We start from the raw sequence: 21,060 nt of genomic DNA, 5'->3' as shown, positions 1-21,060 counted from the left end.
TGTCAGCCCTCAGTCACTGTCTGTCTGTCTGTCTGTCCCAGGTGTTCCTTGATGTCAGCCCTCAGTCACTGTCTGTCTGTCCCAGGTGTTCCTTGATGTCAGCCCTCAGTCACTGTCTGTCTGCCCCAGGTGTTCCTTGATGTCAGCCCTCAGTCACTGTCTGTCTGCCCCAGGTGTTCCTTGATGTCAGCCCTCAGTCACTGTCTGTCTGTCTGTCTGCCCCAGGTGTTCCTTGATGTCAGCCCTCAGTCACTGTCTGTCTGTCTGTCTGTCCCAGGTGTTCCTTGATGTCAGCCCTCAGTCACTGTCTGTCTGTCTGTCTGCCCCAGGTGTTCCTTGGTGTCAGCCCTCAGTCACTGTCTGTCTGTCTGTCTGTCTGTCCCAGGTGTTCCTTGATGTCAGCCCTCAGTCACTGTCTGTCTGTCTGTCTGCCCCAGGTGTTCCTTGGTGTCAGCCCTCAGTCACTGTCTGTCTGTCTGTCTGTCTGTCCCAGGTGTTCCTTGATGTCAGCCCTCAGTCACTGTCTGTCTGTCTGTCTGCCCCAGGTGTTCCTTGATGTCAGCCCTCAGTCACTGTCTGTCTGTCTGTCTGTCTGTTCCAGATGTTCCTTGATGTCAGCCCTCAGTCACTGTCTGTCTGTCTGTCTGTCTGTCCCAGGTGTTCCTTGATGTCAGCCCTCAGTCACTGTCTGTCTGTCTGTCTGTCTGCCCCAGGTGTTCCTTGATGTCAGCCCTCAGTCACTGTCTGTCTGTCTGTCTGTCTGTTCCAGATGTTCCTTGATGTCAGCCCTCAGTCACTGTCTGTCTGTCTGTCTGTCTGTCCCAGGTTTTCCTTGATGTCAGCCCTCAGTCACTGTCTGTCTGTCTGCCCCAGGTGTTCCTTGATGTCAGCCCTCAGTCACTGTCTGTCTGTCTGTCTGTCTGCCCCAGGTGTTCCTTGGTGTCAGCCCTCAGTCACTGTCTGTCTGTCTGCCCCAGGTGTTCCTTGATGTCAGCCCTCAGTCACTGTCTGTCTGTCTGTCTGTCTGTTCCAGATGTTCCTTGATGTCAGCCCTCAGTCACTGTCTGTCTGTCTGTCTGTTCCAGGTGTTCCTTGATGTCAGCCCTCAGTCACTGTCTGTCTGTCCCAGGTGCTCCTTGATGTCGGCAGGGCTGACCTCAGCAATCTGATGGGGCACCTGTGTCCATTTCTTGTAGGCAGAGGGCACGCCCTCCTTGTCCAGAAACACCCAGTACTTGGGGGACACCAGGATGAAGTCGGCCTGGGAAGAACAATAATTCATCATCACATCTTTGGTTCAAATAACACATAACCAAACCGAACCACCCACCCACACACACACACAGACACAGACACAGACACACACACGTGCACGCATGCACACACGCACACACACACATACACACACGTGCGCGCACGCACACACGCACGCACGCACACACACACACACATTGCACCACTCACAGGTCATGAGATGAAGGCAGTCATGGTTACCAGCAAATTGGGTTTATGCACTGTTGGGAAACTGCTGAGTGTGTGTTTTTTGTGTGTGTGTGTGTGTGTGTGCCTGCGTGAGTGTGTGTGTGTGTTTGTAAGTGTGCAAGTTTGTGAGTGTGTGTGTGTGTGTGTGTGTGTGTGTGCGCGTGTGTGTGCGTGCGTGCGTGCGTGCATGCGTGCGTGCGTGTGTGTGTGCGTGTCTGTGTGTTGCCCATCTTCACTGCCCCCTTTTCCCCACCTCCCCCACACCCATACTTCCCTTGCACAATTCCCTCCCCTTTCCCTGTATCAACCTGTGGCCTGTGGCCCATGTTCACTACAACAACATATTAGCTGCCAGTTTGAATTGATTATGTTTTTTTTTTCTCTCATAGACATGCATTAAAAATAAGATCCCACAAGCTGTGAGCAAATCATTTACATGACTCATGCACAGATGCTGTCCTCACACTCAGACCTGGAAAGTAAAGGGACCGTGAGAAACTGTTGCTTGGACGTTGCTTCCCTGTCTTGTGCCTGCTACCTCTGCAGAATATACTGCAGTATTTCTTGGGTGAAGGAGCTGTTTAAGGATGCTGTGAGTTTTTCTGCCACAATCACATGCAACTGAACGAAGCAAGTTCACTCATTCCTTCATTCAGCTCCCTCACGCACGACCACACTAGAGCTGGTTCTGTTGGGGATAGGGGCCCTGGTGTCAGCAAAACACGATCCATTCTTTCTTCTTCTCCTTCTCCTTCTTCTGTCCTGTAGTCTCAGGTCTGCAGGGGCACCACGTGCAACCTGGCAACCAGTTCTCTCCATTCATTCTGGCTGGGAATGGAGGTCAGGTGGAATATATCTGCTTTTTTTTTTTTTTTTTTAGGCGGAGGGGGTTTAAATAGTAGGCCATCACCATCACTTTCGTCTCTTAAAAAGTTGTGTATGTCTCGCACCAGGTGAAAGAAATGAAAGTTTGTTTATTGTGGTGTGTTTCTATCTGCGAGCGTTTTGGCCTTTTGCCAGTGACCCTTTGCGTTGGTAGAGGTTTTTCTCCTCCCTTCTTGGAGAGTTGGGGAGGACAGGACCTCTACCACATTACAGCATCAACTGCTTGTCAGCAAACTATACTAGCACATGACAGCATCAACTGCTTGTCAGCAAACTATACTAGCACATGACAGCATCAACTGCTTGTCAGCAAACTATACTAGCACATGACAGCATCAACTGCTTGTCAGCAAGCTATACCACCACACTACAGCATCAACTGCTTGTCAGCAAGCTATACCACCACACTACAGCATCAACTGCTTGTCAGCAAGCTATACCACCACATGACAGCATCAACTGCTTGTCAGCAAGCTATACCACCACATTACAGCATCAACTGCTTGTCAGCAAGCTATACCACCCACTTGAAGCACAACAATGATGAAAACACACATTCCTGTCAACAGGTCTCACCTTTTTGTAGGTAAGGATCTGTCCAAGGCGGTTTCTGCATTTGCAGTTGACAGACCCTTTCATTTCCCAGTCGTCTTTCTTGAGGAAGGCCTTGCCCTGGAGTTTGACCACATCCTTGTCAATCTCATGGCCAACAATGACGTGGTGTGCGTTGTTGATGGTTCGGATCTTGGAACCGTCCACCTTCACTTTGTAGCACTTTGGGCAGGCAATGGAAAAGTCTGCCTCCTTCTTCAGCTTCTTCACCTGCTTCATGATCTGGTCAATTTCATCCACTTCCAGTACCTTGGTCTGCACCTGTAGCAACAACCGACAGCGAAGTGAGTGTGTGTGTGGTTGATGGGGGTAGGGGGTTCGGGGGGGGGGGGGGGGAACTCTCTGTTGGGGGTACTGTGACTAATGATGGAATTCACAGGTAGGCATGCATAGGTTCGCACACATACACACTACATGCCATCTCTCTCTCTCTCTCTCTCTCTCTCTCTCTCTCTCAATGGTGCCATACGTAATCTCGCACTGTATTTACACAGAGCTTTTAAGTTAAGAGAAACGGTATGATCATAATTTCTTTAACTAACTGTGAAAATGGTGAATGTTTACTGATGGTTATGGTGACATCTGCATACTGTATTATCGCCCTTCATTCATATGGGGCTATGGCCTTAAGTGAATAAATCATCTCAGTCTCTCTCTCTCTCTCCAGACCCCCCCCCCCCCCAACCCCCTTCCCATATGAGGCTGATGTACAATAAACCATTTGTCTTGTATTGTCTTGTATTGTCTTGTCTTCTCTCTCTCTCTCTCATTTTTTTTCTTTTTTCTCACACACACTCATACACACACTACATGCACACAAACACATACACACAAGCATATGCAGACACACCACATGAAAACATATACACACACAAACACACACACACACTCTCTCTCTCACTCTTGTTACTACAGGCTCTTTTATATGCACGCTACACACAGGGCCTCACTTTATCGTCTCATCTGAATGACTAGCATCCAGACCACCCCTTGAAGTATGGTGAATTGGGAAACAATTTTAGTGAGTGTGGGATTTGATCCTGCATGCTCCAATTCTCTCGCTCCCCAGGTGAACGTGTCACCACATGGCTAGTGAACGTGTTACCACATGGCCACATGGCCAGTGAACGTGTCGCCACATGGCCACATGGCCACCACTCCACCAACCTAGTGAACGTGTCGCCACATGGCCACATCTCCACCAACCTAGTGAACGTGTCGCCACATGGCCACCACTCCACCAACCTAGTGAACGTGTCGCCACATGGCCACCACTCCACCAACCTAGTGAACGTGTTGCCACATGGCCACCACTCCACCAACCTAGTGAACGTGTCGCCACATGGCCACATGGCCACCACTCCACCAACCTAGTGAACATGTCGCCACATGGCCACATCTCCACCAACCTAGTGAACGTGTCGCCACATGGCCACCACTCCACCAACCTAGTGAACGTGTCGCCACATGGCCACATGGCCACCACTCCACCAACCTAGTGAACGTGTCGCCACATGGCCACATGGCCACCACTCCACCAACCTAGTGAACATGTCGCCACATGGCCACATCTCCACCAACCTAGTGAACGTGTCGCCACATGGCCACCACTCCACCAACCTAGTGAACGTGTCGCCACATGGCCACATGGCCACCACTCCACCAACCTAGTGAACATGTCGCCACATGGCCACATCTCCACCAACCTAGTGAACGTGTCGCCACATGGCCACCACTCCACCAACCTAGTGAACGTGTCGCCACATGGCCACCACTCCACCAACCTAGTGAACGTGTCGCCACATGGCCACCACTCCACCAACCTAGTGAACGTGTTGCCACATGGCCACCACTCCACCAACCTAGTGAACGTGTCGCCACATGGCCACCACTCCACCAACCTAGTGAACATGTCGCCACATGGCCACCACTCCACCAACCTAGTGAACGTGTCGCCACATGGCCACCAACCTAGTGAACGTGTCGCCACATGGCCACCACTCCACCAACCTAGTGAACGTGTCGCCACATGGCCACATGGCCACCACTCCACCAACCTAGTGAACATGTCGCCACATGGCCACCACTCCACCAACCTAGTGAACATGTCGCCACATGGCCACCACTCCACCAACCTAGTGAACATGTCGCCACATGGCCACATGGCCACCACTCCACCAACCTAGTGAATGTGTCGCCACATGGCCACATGGCCACCACTCCACCAACCTAGTGAACGTGTCGCCACATGGCCACATCTCCACCAACCTAGTGAACGTGTCGCCACATGGCCACCACTCCACCAACCTAGTGAACGTGTCGCCACATGGCCACATCTCCACCAACCTAGTGAACGTGTCGCCACATGGCCACCACTCCACCAACCTAGTGAATGTGTCGCCACATGGCCACCACTCCACCAACCTAGTGAACGTGTCGCCACATGGCCACCACTCCACCAACCTAGTGAACGTGTCGCCACATGGCCACCACTCCACCAACCTAGTGAACGTGTCGCCACATGGCCACATCTCCACCAACCTAGTGAACGTGTCGCCACATGGCCACATGGCCACCACTCCACCAACCTAGTGAACATGTCGCCACATGGCCACCACTCCACCAACCTAGTGAACGTGTCGCCACATGGCCACCACCCCACCAACCTAGTGAACGTGTCGCCACATGGCCACCAACCTAGTGAACGTGTCGCCACATGGCCACCACTCCACCAACCTAGTGAACGTGTCGCCACATGGCCACCACTCCACCAACCTAGTGAATGTGTTGCCACATGGCCACCACTCCACCAACCTAGTGAACGTGTCGCCACATGGCCACCACTCCACCAACCTAGTGAACATGTCGCCACATGGCCACCACTCCACCAACCTAGTGAACGTGTTGCCACATGGCCACCACTCCACCAACCTAGTGAATGTGTTGCCACATGGCCACCACTCCACCAACCTAGTGAACGTGTCGCCACATGGCCACATGGCCACCACTCCACCAACCTAGTGAACGTGTCGCCACATGGCCACCACTCCACCAACCTTTTCAACAAAGTCGATGATGTCCCCTTCAGGCATCTGCCTGATCAGTCTGAGAGCTGCGTGCATGAGCTGTTCCCGCTTCCTGTTGAGCTCCTCCTGCTCAATGATCTTGGGCATGGCCATCAGAATGGAGCGCCCACCCTCCTTGCGACTCCTCCCTGAAGCAATGATATGATATCCACACTTATATAGCGCCTATCCTCAGTCTGAGACCAATGATATCCACACTTATATAGTGCCTATCCTCAGCCTGACACCAATGATATCCACACTTATATAGCGCCTATCCTCAGTCTGACACCAATGATATCCACACTTATATAGCGCCTATCCTCAGTCTGACACCAATGATATCCACACTTATATAGCGCCTATCCTCAGTCTGACACCAATGATATCCACACTTATATAGCGCCTATCCTCAGTCTGAGACCAATGATATCCACACTTATATAGCGCCTACCCTCAGCCTGACACCAATGATATCCATACTTATATAGCGCCTATCCTCAGTCTGACACCAATGATATCCATACTTATATAGCGCCTATCCACCGTCTGACACCAATGATATCCACACTTATATAGCGCCTATCCTCCGTCTGACACCAATGATATCCATACTTATATAGCGCCTATCCTCAGAGCTGTTGTGCTGACCACCTTGTTGTACTGCTGTGAAACATGGATGACGTATCGCTGTCACATTCAACAACCTGAGCAGTTTCACCAGAGATGCCTACAAAAGATCCTCGGCATAAAGTGGCAAGACAGGGTCTCCAACCTCCAGGTCCTAGAGAGGAGCGGCCTGCCCAGCATCGAAAGCCTGCTGATCCAGTGCCAGCTACGCTGGACAGGACACTTTGTCCACATGACAGACAGCAGGATCCCGAAGATGCTACTGTATGGCCAGCTGAAGGAAGGCCACTGAGAACTTGGAAGACCCTGCAAGCGCTTCAAGGACACCTTGAAGACAAACCTCAAAGCCTGTGACAGAGACATCGCTTCCTGGGAAACTGATGCCCTTGGCTGCTCTCGTTGGAGGATGCTGTGCTCTAGTGGCATAAAAATGTTTGAAAACAAGAGAATGCTGGCCATTAAGGAGAAGCGTAAGCGAAGGAAGCAGGGCTCAACTTCTGGAGACGTTTTCCCTTGCAACACCTGTGGGAAGTGCTGCACATCCAGAATCGGCCTCTTCTCCCATATGAGGACACACACCGACAGATAAGCCTGCCTGCCTACTCATCCGTTGGTCCGACGGGAGACTCCCTCATATTTAGATGTGTGTGTGTGTGTGTGTGTGTGTGTGTGTGTGCGTGCGCGTGCGTGCATCTGTGCATATGTGTGTGTGTGTGGTGTGTGAGTGAGTGTGTGTGTGTGTGTGTGTGTGTGTGTGTGTGTGTGTGTGTGTGTGTGTGTGTGTGTGTGTGTGTGTTAGCACGTGCATGCACATGCACACGTCTGTATTTTCTAAGCATGTCAACACTATCTTACAACCACTTTCTGTCCTAAGGTTCAGGCAGGTGAAGAGCGAAGACAAGACGTTGACAAGTTGTGAACGCCGTACCTCTGGTCTGCACGGTGGTGACCTCATTGCCCACGTGGTTGTATCGAATTGTCAGGTTGCACTCTGCGATGTCGATCCCTTCCTCTCCCACAGACGTGGTCACCAGCAGTCGGACTTCACCACTCTTGAACTGCTTCAGGGTTTCCACTTGCTCGTAGGGAGTCATCCCTGTCAACGGTACCTTGTTATTATATTGTTATCATTATCAGCATCATTATCATCATCAGCAGCAGCATCATTATCATTATCATTATCAGCATCAGCATCATCATCATTATCAGCATCATCATCATTATCAGCATCAGCATCATCATCATTATCAGCATCATCATCATTATCATTATCAGCATCAGCAGCAGCATCATTATCATTATCATAATCAGCATCAGCATCATCATCATCATCAGCATCAGCATCATTATCAGCATCATCATCATTATCAGCATCAGCATCATCATCATCATCAGCATCAGCATCATTATCAGCATCATCATCATTATCATTATCAGCGTCATCATCATCATCATTATCAGCATCAGCATCATCATCATCATCATCATCATTATCAGCATCAGCATCAGCATCATTATCAGCATCATCATCATTATCAGCATCAGCATCATTATCAGCATCAGCATCATCATCATTATCAGCATCATTATCAGCATCATCATCATTATCAGCATCAGCATCAGCATCAGCATCATTATCAGCATCATCATCATTATCATTATCAGCATCATCATCATTATCAGCATCATCATTATCATCAGCATCTGCATCATCATCATCATCATCAGCATCAGCATCATCATCATTATCAGCATCAGCATCATCATCATCATCAGCATCAGCATCATTATCAGCATCATCATCATTATCATTATCAGCGTCATCATCATCATCATTATCAGCATCAGCATCATCATCATCATCATCATCATTATCAGCATCAGCATCAGCATCATTATCAGCATCATCATCATTATCAGCATCAGCATCATTATCAGCATCAGCATCATCATCATTATCAGCATCATTATCAGCATCATCATCATTATCAGCATCAGCATCATTATCAGCATCAGCATCATTATCAGCATCATCATCATTATCAGCATCATCATTATCATCATCATCATTATCAGCATCATCATTATCATCAGCATCTGCATCATCATCATCATCATCAGCATCATCATCATCATCATTATCAGCATCAGCATCATCATCATTATCAGCATCAGCATCATCATAATCAGCATCAGCATCATCATCAGCATCAGCATCATCATCATTATCAGCATCATCATCATCATCATTATCAGCATCATCATTATCATCAGCATCTGCATCATCATCATCAGCATCAGCATCATCATCAGCATCAGCATCATCATCATCATCATCATCATTATCAGCATCATCATCATCATCATCAGCATCTGCATCATCATCATCATTATCAGCATCATCATCATCATCATCATCATCATCATCATCAGCATCATCATCATCATCATCAGCATCTGCATCATCATCATCATTATCAGCATCATCATCATCATCAGCATCAGCATCATCATCATTATCAGCATCAGCATCATCATCATCATCATCATCATCATTATCAGCATCATTATCAGCATCATCATCATTATCATTATCAGCATCATCATCATTATCAGCATCATCATCATTATCATTATCAGCATCAGTATCATCATCATTATCAGCATCATTATCATCATCATTATCAGCATCATGATCATGATCATTATCATCATTAGCATCATTATCATTATCAGCATCATCATCATTATCATCATCAGCAGCAGCATCATTATCATTATCAGCATCATCATCAGCATCATTATCACCATCATTATCATCATCATTATCAGCATCATCATCATTATCATCATCATTATCAGCATCATCATCATTATCATTATCAGCATCATCATCATGATCATGATCAGCATCAGCATCATCAACATCATTATTACTATCATTAGTAGTAGTAGTAGTAGTAGTAGTATCATCATTGAAGGTACTGCTCTGTAGAGAAACAGGGAGTCACAGAGACACAAAGAAAAAAAAACACCCAGAGTAGGGAGAGGGAGAGAGAGAAAGGGAGACAGAGAGAGAGGGAGACAGAGAGAAAGGGAGACGGAGAGAGAGGGAGATGGAGAGAAAGGGAGACGGAGAGAGAGGGAGATGGAGAGAAAGGGAGACGGAGAGAGAGAAAGGGAGACGGAGAGAAAGAAAGGGAGACAGAGAGAAAGGGAGAGAGAAAGGGAGACGGAGAGAGAGAAAGGGAGACAGAGAGAAAGGGAGAGAGAAAGGGAGACGGAGAGAGAGAAAGGGAGACAGAGAGAAAGAAAGGGAGACAGAGAGAAAGAAAGGGAGACAGAGAGAAAGGGAGACGGAGAGAGAGAAAGGGAGACAGAGAGAAAGAAAGGGAGACAGAGAGAAAGGGAGAGAGAAAGGGAGACGGAGAGAGAGAAAGGGAGACAGAGAGAAAGAAAGGGAGACAGAGAGAAAGGGAGAGAGAAAGGGAGACGGAGAGAGAGAGAAAGGGAGACGGAGAGAGAGAAAGGGAGACAGAGAAAGAAGGAGACAGAGAGAAAGGGAGACAGAGAGAAAGGGAGAGAGAAAGGGAGACGGAGAGAGAGAAAGGGAGACAGAGAAAGAAGGAGACAGAGAGAAAGGGAGACGGAGAGAGAGAAAGGGAGACAGAGAAAGAAGGAGACAGAGAGAAAGGGAGACAGAGAGAAAGGGAGAGAGAAAGGGAGACGGAGAGAGAGAAAGGGAGACGGAGAGAGAAGGACCAGTACCTCTTCAAAAGAGGCTTCCAATTTCTGAGGACTTTAGGAAAACGATTCCAGCACTCAGAAGAAAACCTGTCACACACGTATCATTTCTTTTACCACTCTGAACAAGGACGGCGAAGAGCAGATAGCTGTGCACACCCCTGAGACCTACCTCCGTGTTGTTGGTGAGCACCAGTGCCAGTGAAGTGCTGGGCTTTCAGAGTTCGCAGCTGTTCATCCACGTCCATGCTGTTCAGCCAGCGACACAGCGCCTTGCAGGTGGCTCGCGTTCTGACAAACACCAGGATACGGAATCCTGTTTCGCTGTCTCCTGCCTGCAGGATGTGTTCCCGGATGACCTCCCCTAGCTTCCACAAGTTGGGGTTCCTCTGTCCGCGGAACCTCTTCAGTTGTTTCTCCACATCTGAACGCGGCAACAGTCACGTTTGAAAACAACAAAAGAGAAGGAAAGGAAATATGTTATGGATTTTTTTTATATATATTCTTATCACCTTGAAACTTGCCTACTCTTTATGCCAAGGAAAGAAAATCTGTGAATTTGAAAATAAGTTTAACTCTCTCCATATGAACGGCGAAAGAGACGACGTTAACAGCGTTTCACCCCAATTACCATCATCAAAATATTGCAAGCGGAAGGCTCTTATACTGAAGACGTGAATGTGGACAAAGAATACCACAATTCTGACGACGGAAGCTAAAGGTTGGGTCATTCAGACACCCACTGGACATCCGAGGAGAGGAGAAGAGAGGACTGGCCGTACTGAGTTAACAGTTTGAGACTTGCCTGTGTAGCTTCTAAAGTCCTCCTCAGAAGGAAAAGAAATTTGTGATTTTTTTTTTCTGTAACTTTTATCACTTTAAATATTGCCTGTATACCTTCTAAACTCTTTCTGAGCAGGAAAGGAAACTTGTAATTTTAATAAATTATTGAACAGTTTGAAACCTATCTGTACAGCTTCTGATCTCCTCCCAACCCTGAATTTCCTCATGCCTCATGATGTTGGACTGAAAACCTACCAGTGTTTTATTCAAGGTGTTCTCTCTCCTATACATAAACCTGCTCCTCTCTCTCTGCATATACCTCGTCCAAATCTTCATCTTTTTAAGTCCAGCCTAACATACAGTGGGGGAACGTATTCGAATAATTTACCATCACATTTAAAAAATATAACTAACCACAACAACTTTAAGCAAAATCTAAAAATGTACCTATTCACAAAAACTGACGTCACCTGAAATCCAACATTGCTTTCGACAATTTGTGGGTTCCCTCTTACTCTCTCTTGAGTGGGTGCATTTGTGTGCGTTTGTGTGTGTGTGTGTGTGTGTGTGTGTGTGTGTGTGTGTGTGTGTGTGTGTGTGGTGTGTGTTTCATGATTTTTTTTTTTTTCTTCTCTTCTTCTTCCTTTTGTGGAATGGCTTTGAATGGTGAAATAATGGTGTATTTTGATTGTGTTTTGATTTTGTGCTCATTTTTCGCTTTTTTAGCTTTATTCCCTCTTTAGGGTGAGGGCTGGATGTAAAAAAAGCATGTTACTTGCTTATCTATTACCCTCGATAATAAAGATTTTGTCTTGTCTTGTCTCTCTTTTTTCTCCAAGCTCTCTCTCTCTCTCTCCCTTCCTCTCACTGTCCTCAAATAAACCATCAACACATCTGACCCTCCTGTGCTTAAACACACTCAACCACTGTCTGATTCTGACAGATCAAATGGTTTGAAATCCTCTCAATGCGCACAAACATAAAAAACACCAACAGAGCTCTTTTCGTCTGGGTACAGTTTGGGTATTTCCATACAATACTTTCAAACTCTTTCAATGATCACGGCAAAAATATACTGGGGAATTATTAAATCACTTTTTTTTTTCATGACTGAGAAAGTAATTTTGATTATGGAAATGATACTATTTTAACAGCAAATGATACTATTTTAACAAGTGATACCATTTTAACAACGACTAATATTATTTTAACATGTGATACCATTTTAACAAAAAATTATACTATTTTAACAAGTGATACCATTTTGACAACAAATGATACTATTTTAACAAGTGATACCATTTTAACAACAAATACTATTTTAACATGTGATACAATTTTAACAGTAAATGATACTATTTTAACATGTGATACCATTTTAACAACAAGTGACACCATTTTAAGAACAAATGACACTATTCTAACACGTGATATCATTTTAACAACTATACACACCCAGAGATCCAGCGATCTGAGAACCTGTCAGCAATGAACGCAATATTTGACATAAGAGTTTTCCTCTTTGCCCCCTTGCCAACCTGAAAAGTTTAATTCATAAAAGTTCATGGCGACAAATTACTTATCTGACAGCATATTCCAACAATCCTCCCATCACCCCCCTCATGCACACGTATACACATGCACACAAAGTTGCTGTTCTTGGATTTTGTTGTTGATTTTTGGTTTTTTTTGGTTTAATATCACAACTGAGTAAAAAGATGTTACACTAATGAAAGGAAAAAAGGCACAAACCAAATAAATCTACACAAAAAATCTTCCTGTGCGGAGAAATTCAGTCTGTCCTCTCACCCTCAAAGTAACCACGCAGCTGTGCATCAAGCTCAGTGGAAATGAATGGCTTCTCGTTAATCCGCTGGAGTCTGGACTTGTGCTCCAGATAGTGGATCACATCTTCAGGGCGTGTCAGGTCATGCACGTCGAAGGCTTCGTTATAGGCCTGCACATGACACACATTTCATTTGCCTTTGTGGCAAAGAACAAACACTACAACATAGAACAATGGCTAGCGGGCCTACATTTCACTGTATTTCATACACCTTTCTGGCAAAGAACAAACATACAACATAGCAATGGCTAGCAGGCCTACATATCACTGTATTTCATTCATCTTTCTGGCAAAGAACAAACATACAAAATATAACACATCAATGGCTAGCAGGCCTACATATCACTGTATTTCATACATCTTTCTGGCAAAGAACAAACGCTACAACATACAACACAGCAATGACTAGCAGGCCTACATATCACTGTACTTCATACACCTTTCTGGCAAAGACCAAACATACAACATACAACACAGCAATAGCTAGCAGGCCTACATATCACTGTATTTCATACACCTTTCTGGCAAAGAACAAACGCTACAACATACAACACAGCAATGACTAGCAGGCCTACATATCACTGTACTTCATACACCTTTCTGGCAAAGAACAAACGCTACAACATACAACACAGCAATGACTAGCAGGCCTACATATCACTGTACTTCATACACCTTTCTGGCAAAGACCAAACATACAACATACAACACAGCAATAGCTAGCAGGCCTACATATCACTGTATTTCATACATCTTTCTGGCAAAGAACAAACGCTACAACATACAACACAGCAATAGCTAGCAGGCCTACATATCACTGTATTTCATACATCTTTCTGGCAAAGACCAAACATACAACATACAACACAGCAATAGCTAGCAGGCCTACATATCACTGTACTTCATACACCTTTCTGGCAAAGACCAAACATACAACATACAACACAGCAATGACTAGCAGGCCTACATATCACTGTACTTCATACACCTTTCTGGCAAAGACCAAACATACAACATACAACACAGCAATAGCTAGCAGGCCTACATATCACTGTACTTCATACACCTTTCTGGCAAAGACCAAACATACAACATACAACACAGCAATAGCTAGCAGGCCTACATATCACTGTACTTCATACACCTTTCTGGCAAAGACCAAACATACAACATACAACACAGCAATAGCCAGGCAAAATCAGAAACTCCCTTCCACTAGTTACCAATTTCTTTGAGTCATTTCTCAACAGGCATGAAAACAGGAACTCGTAAGGCTCTGCTTCTCTGGCAGTTTAATTACAAAATTTCAGTTCAACAAAAAGTACACATTTAAGACAACCACACCACAGAATAATCTACTGTCATAGTCAATTTAATTAAGACAAGCACAGGCATAATGAGTTACTGTAAGGATCAAAGTAATTAAGCCAAAAACATAGCAGAATGACTTACAGTCAGAGTCAGTTTAATTTAGATAAGTGCACAGCAGAATTACATACAGCCATGGTCAATTTAATTATGACAAGCACACATCAGAATTACTTACTGTCAAAGTGTCAGTTCAATCACAACAAGCACACAGCAAGCAGGGTCAGTTTTCGTAATTTCAAGCTCAAGTGGCTGAGTGATGACGGAGGATGTGTGTTCTTACCACAAGCCAGTCAGCCAAGACCTGCACATCGCGGGAAAACTTTTGTCGTGCCATCAGCTTCTCCAGCTCTCTCTCATTCTGGGGATTGTGTGTTCGCAGCAGCAGACGTGCCTGTGTCAGGTGAGAAAGCAGAACAACCCAAATTATGGGGCATGGCTGAAATATCTGGATGAAATTGGTTGATTGTTCTCCCTTTTTTTTTAATCAACAGTATTCCAACTGTCCTTTAAAAAATCTTTTTCATAAAAAAAGGTGAAAATTAGAAGAAAATTCACTCTAATGGAAAAGAGAATCCCAAGTGGACTAAATCACTTCATGAATACATCCTAAAGGTGTTCCATACAAGAATAAAATTATGTATACATTATCCACATTTACTGGTCTGCCTAAATTCCACATCTTAGTTATGAATTTAACTCCACTTGCACAAAGAAGAAATATTATGTTGTCCAATTGTGTCTTCAAGAACCTAGTCAGTACTTGATTCCTCAAGGTATATATGACAGTCGTGCCCAACTATGACCATCAGAACAGCAGAGGAGGCAACTGCTTTCCGACTATTTGGGCTAGAATTTGATTGTAGTGGAGAGTGTCTTGCCTAAGTTACATCCCCACTCTCTTGGCCAAGAAGGTTTCAGGACAGTCGGCGTTGGGATGGTTCCCAAAGGCCAACTAGCTCACAAGGCTGCAGTACTAAGAGCCAGTGCAATTTTGCCTCCTAGTTTGAGAGTCATAGTCTTTCACAAAAGACTAAGCTGTAAATGGTTTCCCACTGACTGGAGAAACCACTGATAATACAGCTCTCACTTTGCTGTTGGCCTAAATGTAAACTTATGTCAATCTGTGATATAAGCCGAGTGTTGGGCTATCAAGGTATATAATGTTGTCCAATTGTCTTCATGAACCTAGTCAGTACCTGATTCCTAAAGGTATATAATGTTACTCAATTGTGTCTTCAAGAACCTAGTCAGTACACGATTCCTTAAGGTATATACTGTTATTCAATTGTGTCTTCAAGAACTTGTCAATACCTGACTCCTCAAGGTGTATAATGTTATTCAATCATGTCTTCAAGAACCTAATCAGTACCCGATTCCTCAAGGTATAATATAATGTTATCCAATCATGTCTCCCAGAACCAGGTCAATACCTGACTCCTCAAGGTGTATAATATTATTCAATCATGTCTCAAAGTCAGTACCTGACTCCTCAAGGTGTATAATGTTATTCAATCATGTCTCAAAGTCAGTACCTGACTCCTCAAGGTGTATAATGTTATCCAATCATGTCTCAAAGTCAGTACCTGACTCCTCAAGGTGTATAATGTTATCCAATCATGTCTCAAAGTCAGTACCTGACTCCTCAAGGTGTATAATGTTATCCAATCATGTCTCAAAGTCAGTACCTGACTCTTCAAGGTGTATAATGTTATTCAATCATGTCTCAAAGTCAGTACCTGACTCTTCAAGGTGTATAATGTTATCCAATCATGTCTCAAAGTCAGTACCTGACTCCTCAAGGTGTATAATGTTATCCAATCATGTCTCAAAGTCAGTACCTGACTCCTCAAGGTGTATAATGTTATCCAATCATGTCTCAAAGTCTGTACCTGACTCCTCAAGGTGTATAATGTTATCCAATCACGTCTCAAAGTCAGTACCTGATTCCTCAAGGTGACGGCCCACTGTCCAAACTTCTGACTCTTCAGGTCGGTCTCGCGCTTGATGAGCAGACGGCGAACCTCCTCCACCTCGCTGTCAGCCTTCACCATCTGTTCCCGGCGCCCCAGCTCCTCCATGATCTTCTGCATCACGTTGGTGATCTTGTTGCTGATCTCGTCATTCTCACGCCACTCCAGTGGCCTCAGTTCTGCATCCAACCACGTTGGATAATGGGTACATTATATTCTCGATATGGAACACCTTTAGGGTGTATTCATGAAGTGATTTTGTTTAGTTCAGATTGTCTGTTCCAACCGTATTGGGGTAATACATGATGATTTTTTGTTTTAACTCTCTTCGTACCAATGTCAACAGAAGCCACACTGGTAGCATTTCATGGCTTCTGACATTATGTACATGTTACAAGCGGAAGATTCTCACACTGAAGAGATGGATGAAGACAAAGAATACCACATTTCTGACAATGAAACTACAGCCTGGGCTGTTCACACACACACACACACACACACACACACACACACACACACACACACACACACAGAGACTTACCTAGTCTACGTGTGCCCATGTGAGCCAAAAACCAAACAACCTCAAAAGCGATACAGTCTGCACCAGATAATGTTGTTCTTCTAGAAACAACCTGAAAAGCGATGCATTCTACACTGGATTATTGATCATTTCCAACACACAGTAGAAACTCAAGCCCACAAACCAGGTGATACAAAAGGCTCTCACCTTCTATTGGAGAAGGAACTGTCTGTCGGAGTTCATCCAGGTTCTCCGTCACTTCGGAGATTCTTTGGCGCACATCCAAATTACCCATGATGCTAAGAATGCTCTCCTTCGCCTCGTCAGCGGTCGTGGCCTTCTCCACCCCGATGGATGCTGTCAGTCCAACAATCTGAAAAGCATGTTCTCCAACAGATGAAATTCAAACGGAGTGTGGATGCCTACACAGCATGGTCCTCCACATCAAAGTGGTGCATGAGTGTTGGTGATGGAGTTGCAGTTCACACATGCAGAAGATGAAGAAGAAACAGAAAATGCGACAGAAATGTTTCCATGATAAACCAGTCCCCTTTTCCATTACACTGATCTATGGACACACTGTACTGATTTGCTGCATGCAAACACGCCTGAAGCGTCAGCATCACCTGATCTGAAAGATCACAACAGATTTAACACACTTGATCTATTGGGAACCTCTGGGCTTTCTTCTTTCTCTTCTTCTTCTTCTTTTTCTTTTTCTTCATCAGATGGAGACCCCAGTCAACTTCTAGGGTTTGAACAATGACCCTTGTAGGTGTGTGTAATAGATCCAACCACTTTTACCACAGTACCTGTCTTTATGCCCCCCCCCCCCTCTCTCTCTCTCTCATATTGCATTTTTATATTATTATATTTATATACATTTTTCTCATTGCATTATGATTATGTACCTGTAAATGTTTACTGTGCATTTGAGTGTATTTGAATGTAATATATGTATTTATTTAATCTTTTGATATCCTGTGAACATTTTGATTTCATTTCTCTTTGCCCTGAGGGCTGGATGTAAAAAAAAAAGCATATGCATGCTTATTCCACTTCCCTCATTCAAAGAAAAAGTTTGTTTATTCGTTCGTTCGTTCTCTCTCTCTCTCTCTCTCTCTCACACACACACACACACTGCACAACACCACATTGTCCCATGTGTTTGTATTTGTATTTGTATTTCTTTTATCACAAAAGATTTCTCTGTGTGAAATTCGGGCTGCTCTCCCCAGGGACAGCGCGTCACTATACTACAGCACCCCCCATTTTTTTTGTATTTTTTCCTGTGTGCAGTTTTATTTGTTTTTCCTATCAAAGTGGATTTTTCTACAGAATTTTGCCAGGAACAACCCTTTTGTTGCCGTGGGTTCTTTTACGTGCACTAAGTGCATGCTGCACACGGGACCTCGGTTTATCATCTCATCCGAATGACTAGCATCCAGAACACCACTCAAGGTCTAGTGTAGGCCAGCACTCCACGGCTGTGACGGACAACACACAGAAGCAACCAACCTGGGGAAGGCCCTGCTGCCCCTGCTTCTTGGACTTGAGGTAATTCTTCATCACAGAGTTGTAGGGCTCCCCCTTCCGGGTGTGGTGGCACTCATCAAAGATGATGAGGCTGAAGGCGCTGAGTGAGGGGATCTTGTCCGGGGTCAGGTGGTTCTCCAGGATCTTGGGCGTCAGCAGGAGGATGTCGTTCTTGTCCAGAAGGTGGTGCACCGTCATGCTGTTCTCACTCTCCCCGGTCACCAGCTCACACTGCCACACACCACGAAGCAGCGTGAGGACAGGGGGTTCTGCACCACTTGGACTTTTGACTCGGGACCATCATCATCGTTGTCGTCGTCGTCGTCACCGTCGTTGTTGTCATTGTCATCCTCATTATCATCGTCATCACCTTCATCACCCCCACCATCAACATCCTTATCATAGTCACCATTGTTGTCATCAACATCATCATCATCATCATCGTCATCGTCGTCATTGTTGTGATCATCATCGTCATCACTGTCATCGTCACCATCATCATCACCACAAGCACCATCATCATAATCACTACCACTACCATCATCATTGTCATCGCAGTCACTGTCATCATTTTCGTCAATATCTCCATTCACCACCACCACCATCCTCCTCCTCCTCATCGCCACCACAACCACCATCATCATCATCACCATTATCATCATCACCACCACAACCACCATCATCATCATCACCATTATCATAAATCACCATCATCATCACCACCACCACCATCATTAACATCATCATCGCCACCACCACCACCACCATCATCATCATCACCACTACCACCACCACCATCATCATCAACATCATCAACAGATACACCACTACCACCACCACCAACATGACTACCATCGTCTTCGTCATCATCATTACCGTCACCACCATCACAGTGACATTCATTGAGGATTTCCATTGCTCACCTGCAGCAAAAATGAAAAAGAAAAAAAAAAAAAAAAAGGAAGAAAATCAAGTGTTAGTGTAAACGTGTCTAGTGACTGTGGTCCTGACCATCCAGAGCAGTGGCTTGGAATGGCTGCAGGCACAGTAAGGCAGGCACAGAACAGCAGGCAGAAAAGACACAGAAAGGAGGAAACAGATGGCCATACACATAAGCCCCACTCTACATATCGGCAGACCTGCTAGTGCCTTAACGCACATGAAAAAATTTTTTACACTCCCTGTCAAATTCTTTGCCCTACTTTTTTCGCTGCTCTGATTACTTGGTCGTTAAAATGGAAGCCAGCACGGGATGGTATCCGAGGAATAAAACCTCGAATTTCTTGTGGGGTTTGAATGGCCAGATTGAAATCAGCTCAGTAGTTTATTCGCTACCTATTCAATCCCGGTCAATCTTTGTTGAATCGCTCCCCACCCACCCCCTTCTCCCCCTGCTATAGGTGTAGTGTTCCCGGGGATTCTTTTCTTCGATCCCTGGTGTGGGTTCACGGTTTGTCAATTCCTGTTTCCATTACTCTTTAACTCACTCAGTACGGCCAGTCCTCTCTTCTCCTCTACACAGACCCCTCGGATGTCCAGTGGGTGTCTGAATGACCCAACCTTTAGCTTCTGTCGTCAGAATTGTGGTATTCTTTGTCAACATTCACGTCTTCAGTATAAGAGCCTTCCGCTTGCAATATTTTGATGATGGTAATTGGGGTGAAACGCTGTTAACGTCGTCTCTTTCGCTGTTCATATGGAGAGAGTTAAAATTCATATTATAGTTCCCCAAATTCATGTCAGTGTTACAAGACGCTATAGAAACACAAACATACCCTTCAAGCACAACCTGAAAACGTAGTATGGCTACCTAAGTGGCAGGATAAGAAATGGTCCAACCTGTAAAAACACACTGGCAGACAGAAGTGAACAGGGGACGCAAAGCCAACAAAAGCAGATGAAAAGAATCTGTCTGTTGAGATATTTTAGATGTCCCAGCAACAGCAGCAAACACCTGTCCCACGATGCCAGACACCTGTCCCACAGACACCTGTCCCACAGACACCTGTCCCACAATGCCAGACACCTGTCCCACAGACACCTGTCCCACAGACACCTGTCCCACAGACACCTGTCCCATGATGCCAGACACCTGTCCCACAGACACCTGTCCCATGATGCCAGACACCTGTCCCACAGACACCTGTCCCATGATGCCAGACACCTGTCCCACAGACACCTGTCCCATGATGCCAGACACCTGTCCCACAGACACCTGTCCCATGATGCCAGACACCTGTCCCACAGACACCTGTCCCACGATGCCAGACACCTGTCCCACAGACACCTGTCCCACAATGCCAGACACCTGTCCCATGATGCCAGACACCTGTCCCACAATGCCAGACACCTGTCCCACAGACACCTGTCCCACAATGCCAGACACCTGTCCCACAGACACCTGTCCCACGATGCCAGACACCTGTCCCACAGACACCTGTCCCATGATGCCAGACACCTGTCCCACAGACACCTGTCCCATGATGCCAGACACCTGTCCCACAGACACCTGTCCCATGATGCCAGACACCTGTCCCACAGACACCTGTCCCATGATGCCAGACACCTGTCCCACAGACACCTGTCCCATGATGCCAGACACCTGTCCCACAGACA

At 45.6% G+C, this 21,060-nt stretch overlaps 1 protein-coding gene across 4 annotated transcripts in view; it reads right to left on the bottom strand.

Annotated features, from left to right (window-relative positions):
- Nucleotides 1-228: 228 nt before the first annotated feature.
- Nucleotides 229-21,060, bottom strand: part of LOC143296370 (antiviral innate immune response receptor RIG-I-like) — a 39,343-nt gene continuing 18,511 nt past the window's right edge. For all 4 annotated transcript variants that reach the window (XM_076608246.1, XM_076608253.1, XM_076608262.1 and 1 more), the window contains 10 exons: nucleotides 18,427-18,675; nucleotides 17,116-17,281; nucleotides 16,359-16,567; nucleotides 14,699-14,809; nucleotides 13,011-13,158; nucleotides 10,591-10,842; nucleotides 7,603-7,770; nucleotides 6,036-6,193; nucleotides 2,944-3,240; nucleotides 229-1,261 (listed from right to left, as the gene is read on the bottom strand). In XM_076608246.1, the coding sequence (XP_076464361.1) occupies nucleotides 1,106-1,261; nucleotides 2,944-3,240; nucleotides 6,036-6,193; nucleotides 7,603-7,770; nucleotides 10,591-10,842; nucleotides 13,011-13,158; nucleotides 14,699-14,809; nucleotides 16,359-16,567; nucleotides 17,116-17,281; nucleotides 18,427-18,675 (1,914 nt within the window). In that variant the 3' untranslated portion in view covers nucleotides 229-1,105. The remainder of the gene's footprint in view (nucleotides 1,262-2,943; nucleotides 3,241-6,035; nucleotides 6,194-7,602; nucleotides 7,771-10,590; nucleotides 10,843-13,010; nucleotides 13,159-14,698; nucleotides 14,810-16,358; nucleotides 16,568-17,115; nucleotides 17,282-18,426; nucleotides 18,676-21,060) is intronic.

The sequence above is a fragment of the Babylonia areolata genome, chromosome 2 (genome assembly GCF_041734735.1).
Source record: "Babylonia areolata isolate BAREFJ2019XMU chromosome 2, ASM4173473v1, whole genome shotgun sequence".
NCBI lineage: Eukaryota > Metazoa > Mollusca > Gastropoda > Neogastropoda > Buccinidae > Babylonia > Babylonia areolata.
This window is presented reverse-complemented; position numbering and strand designations above follow the sequence as displayed.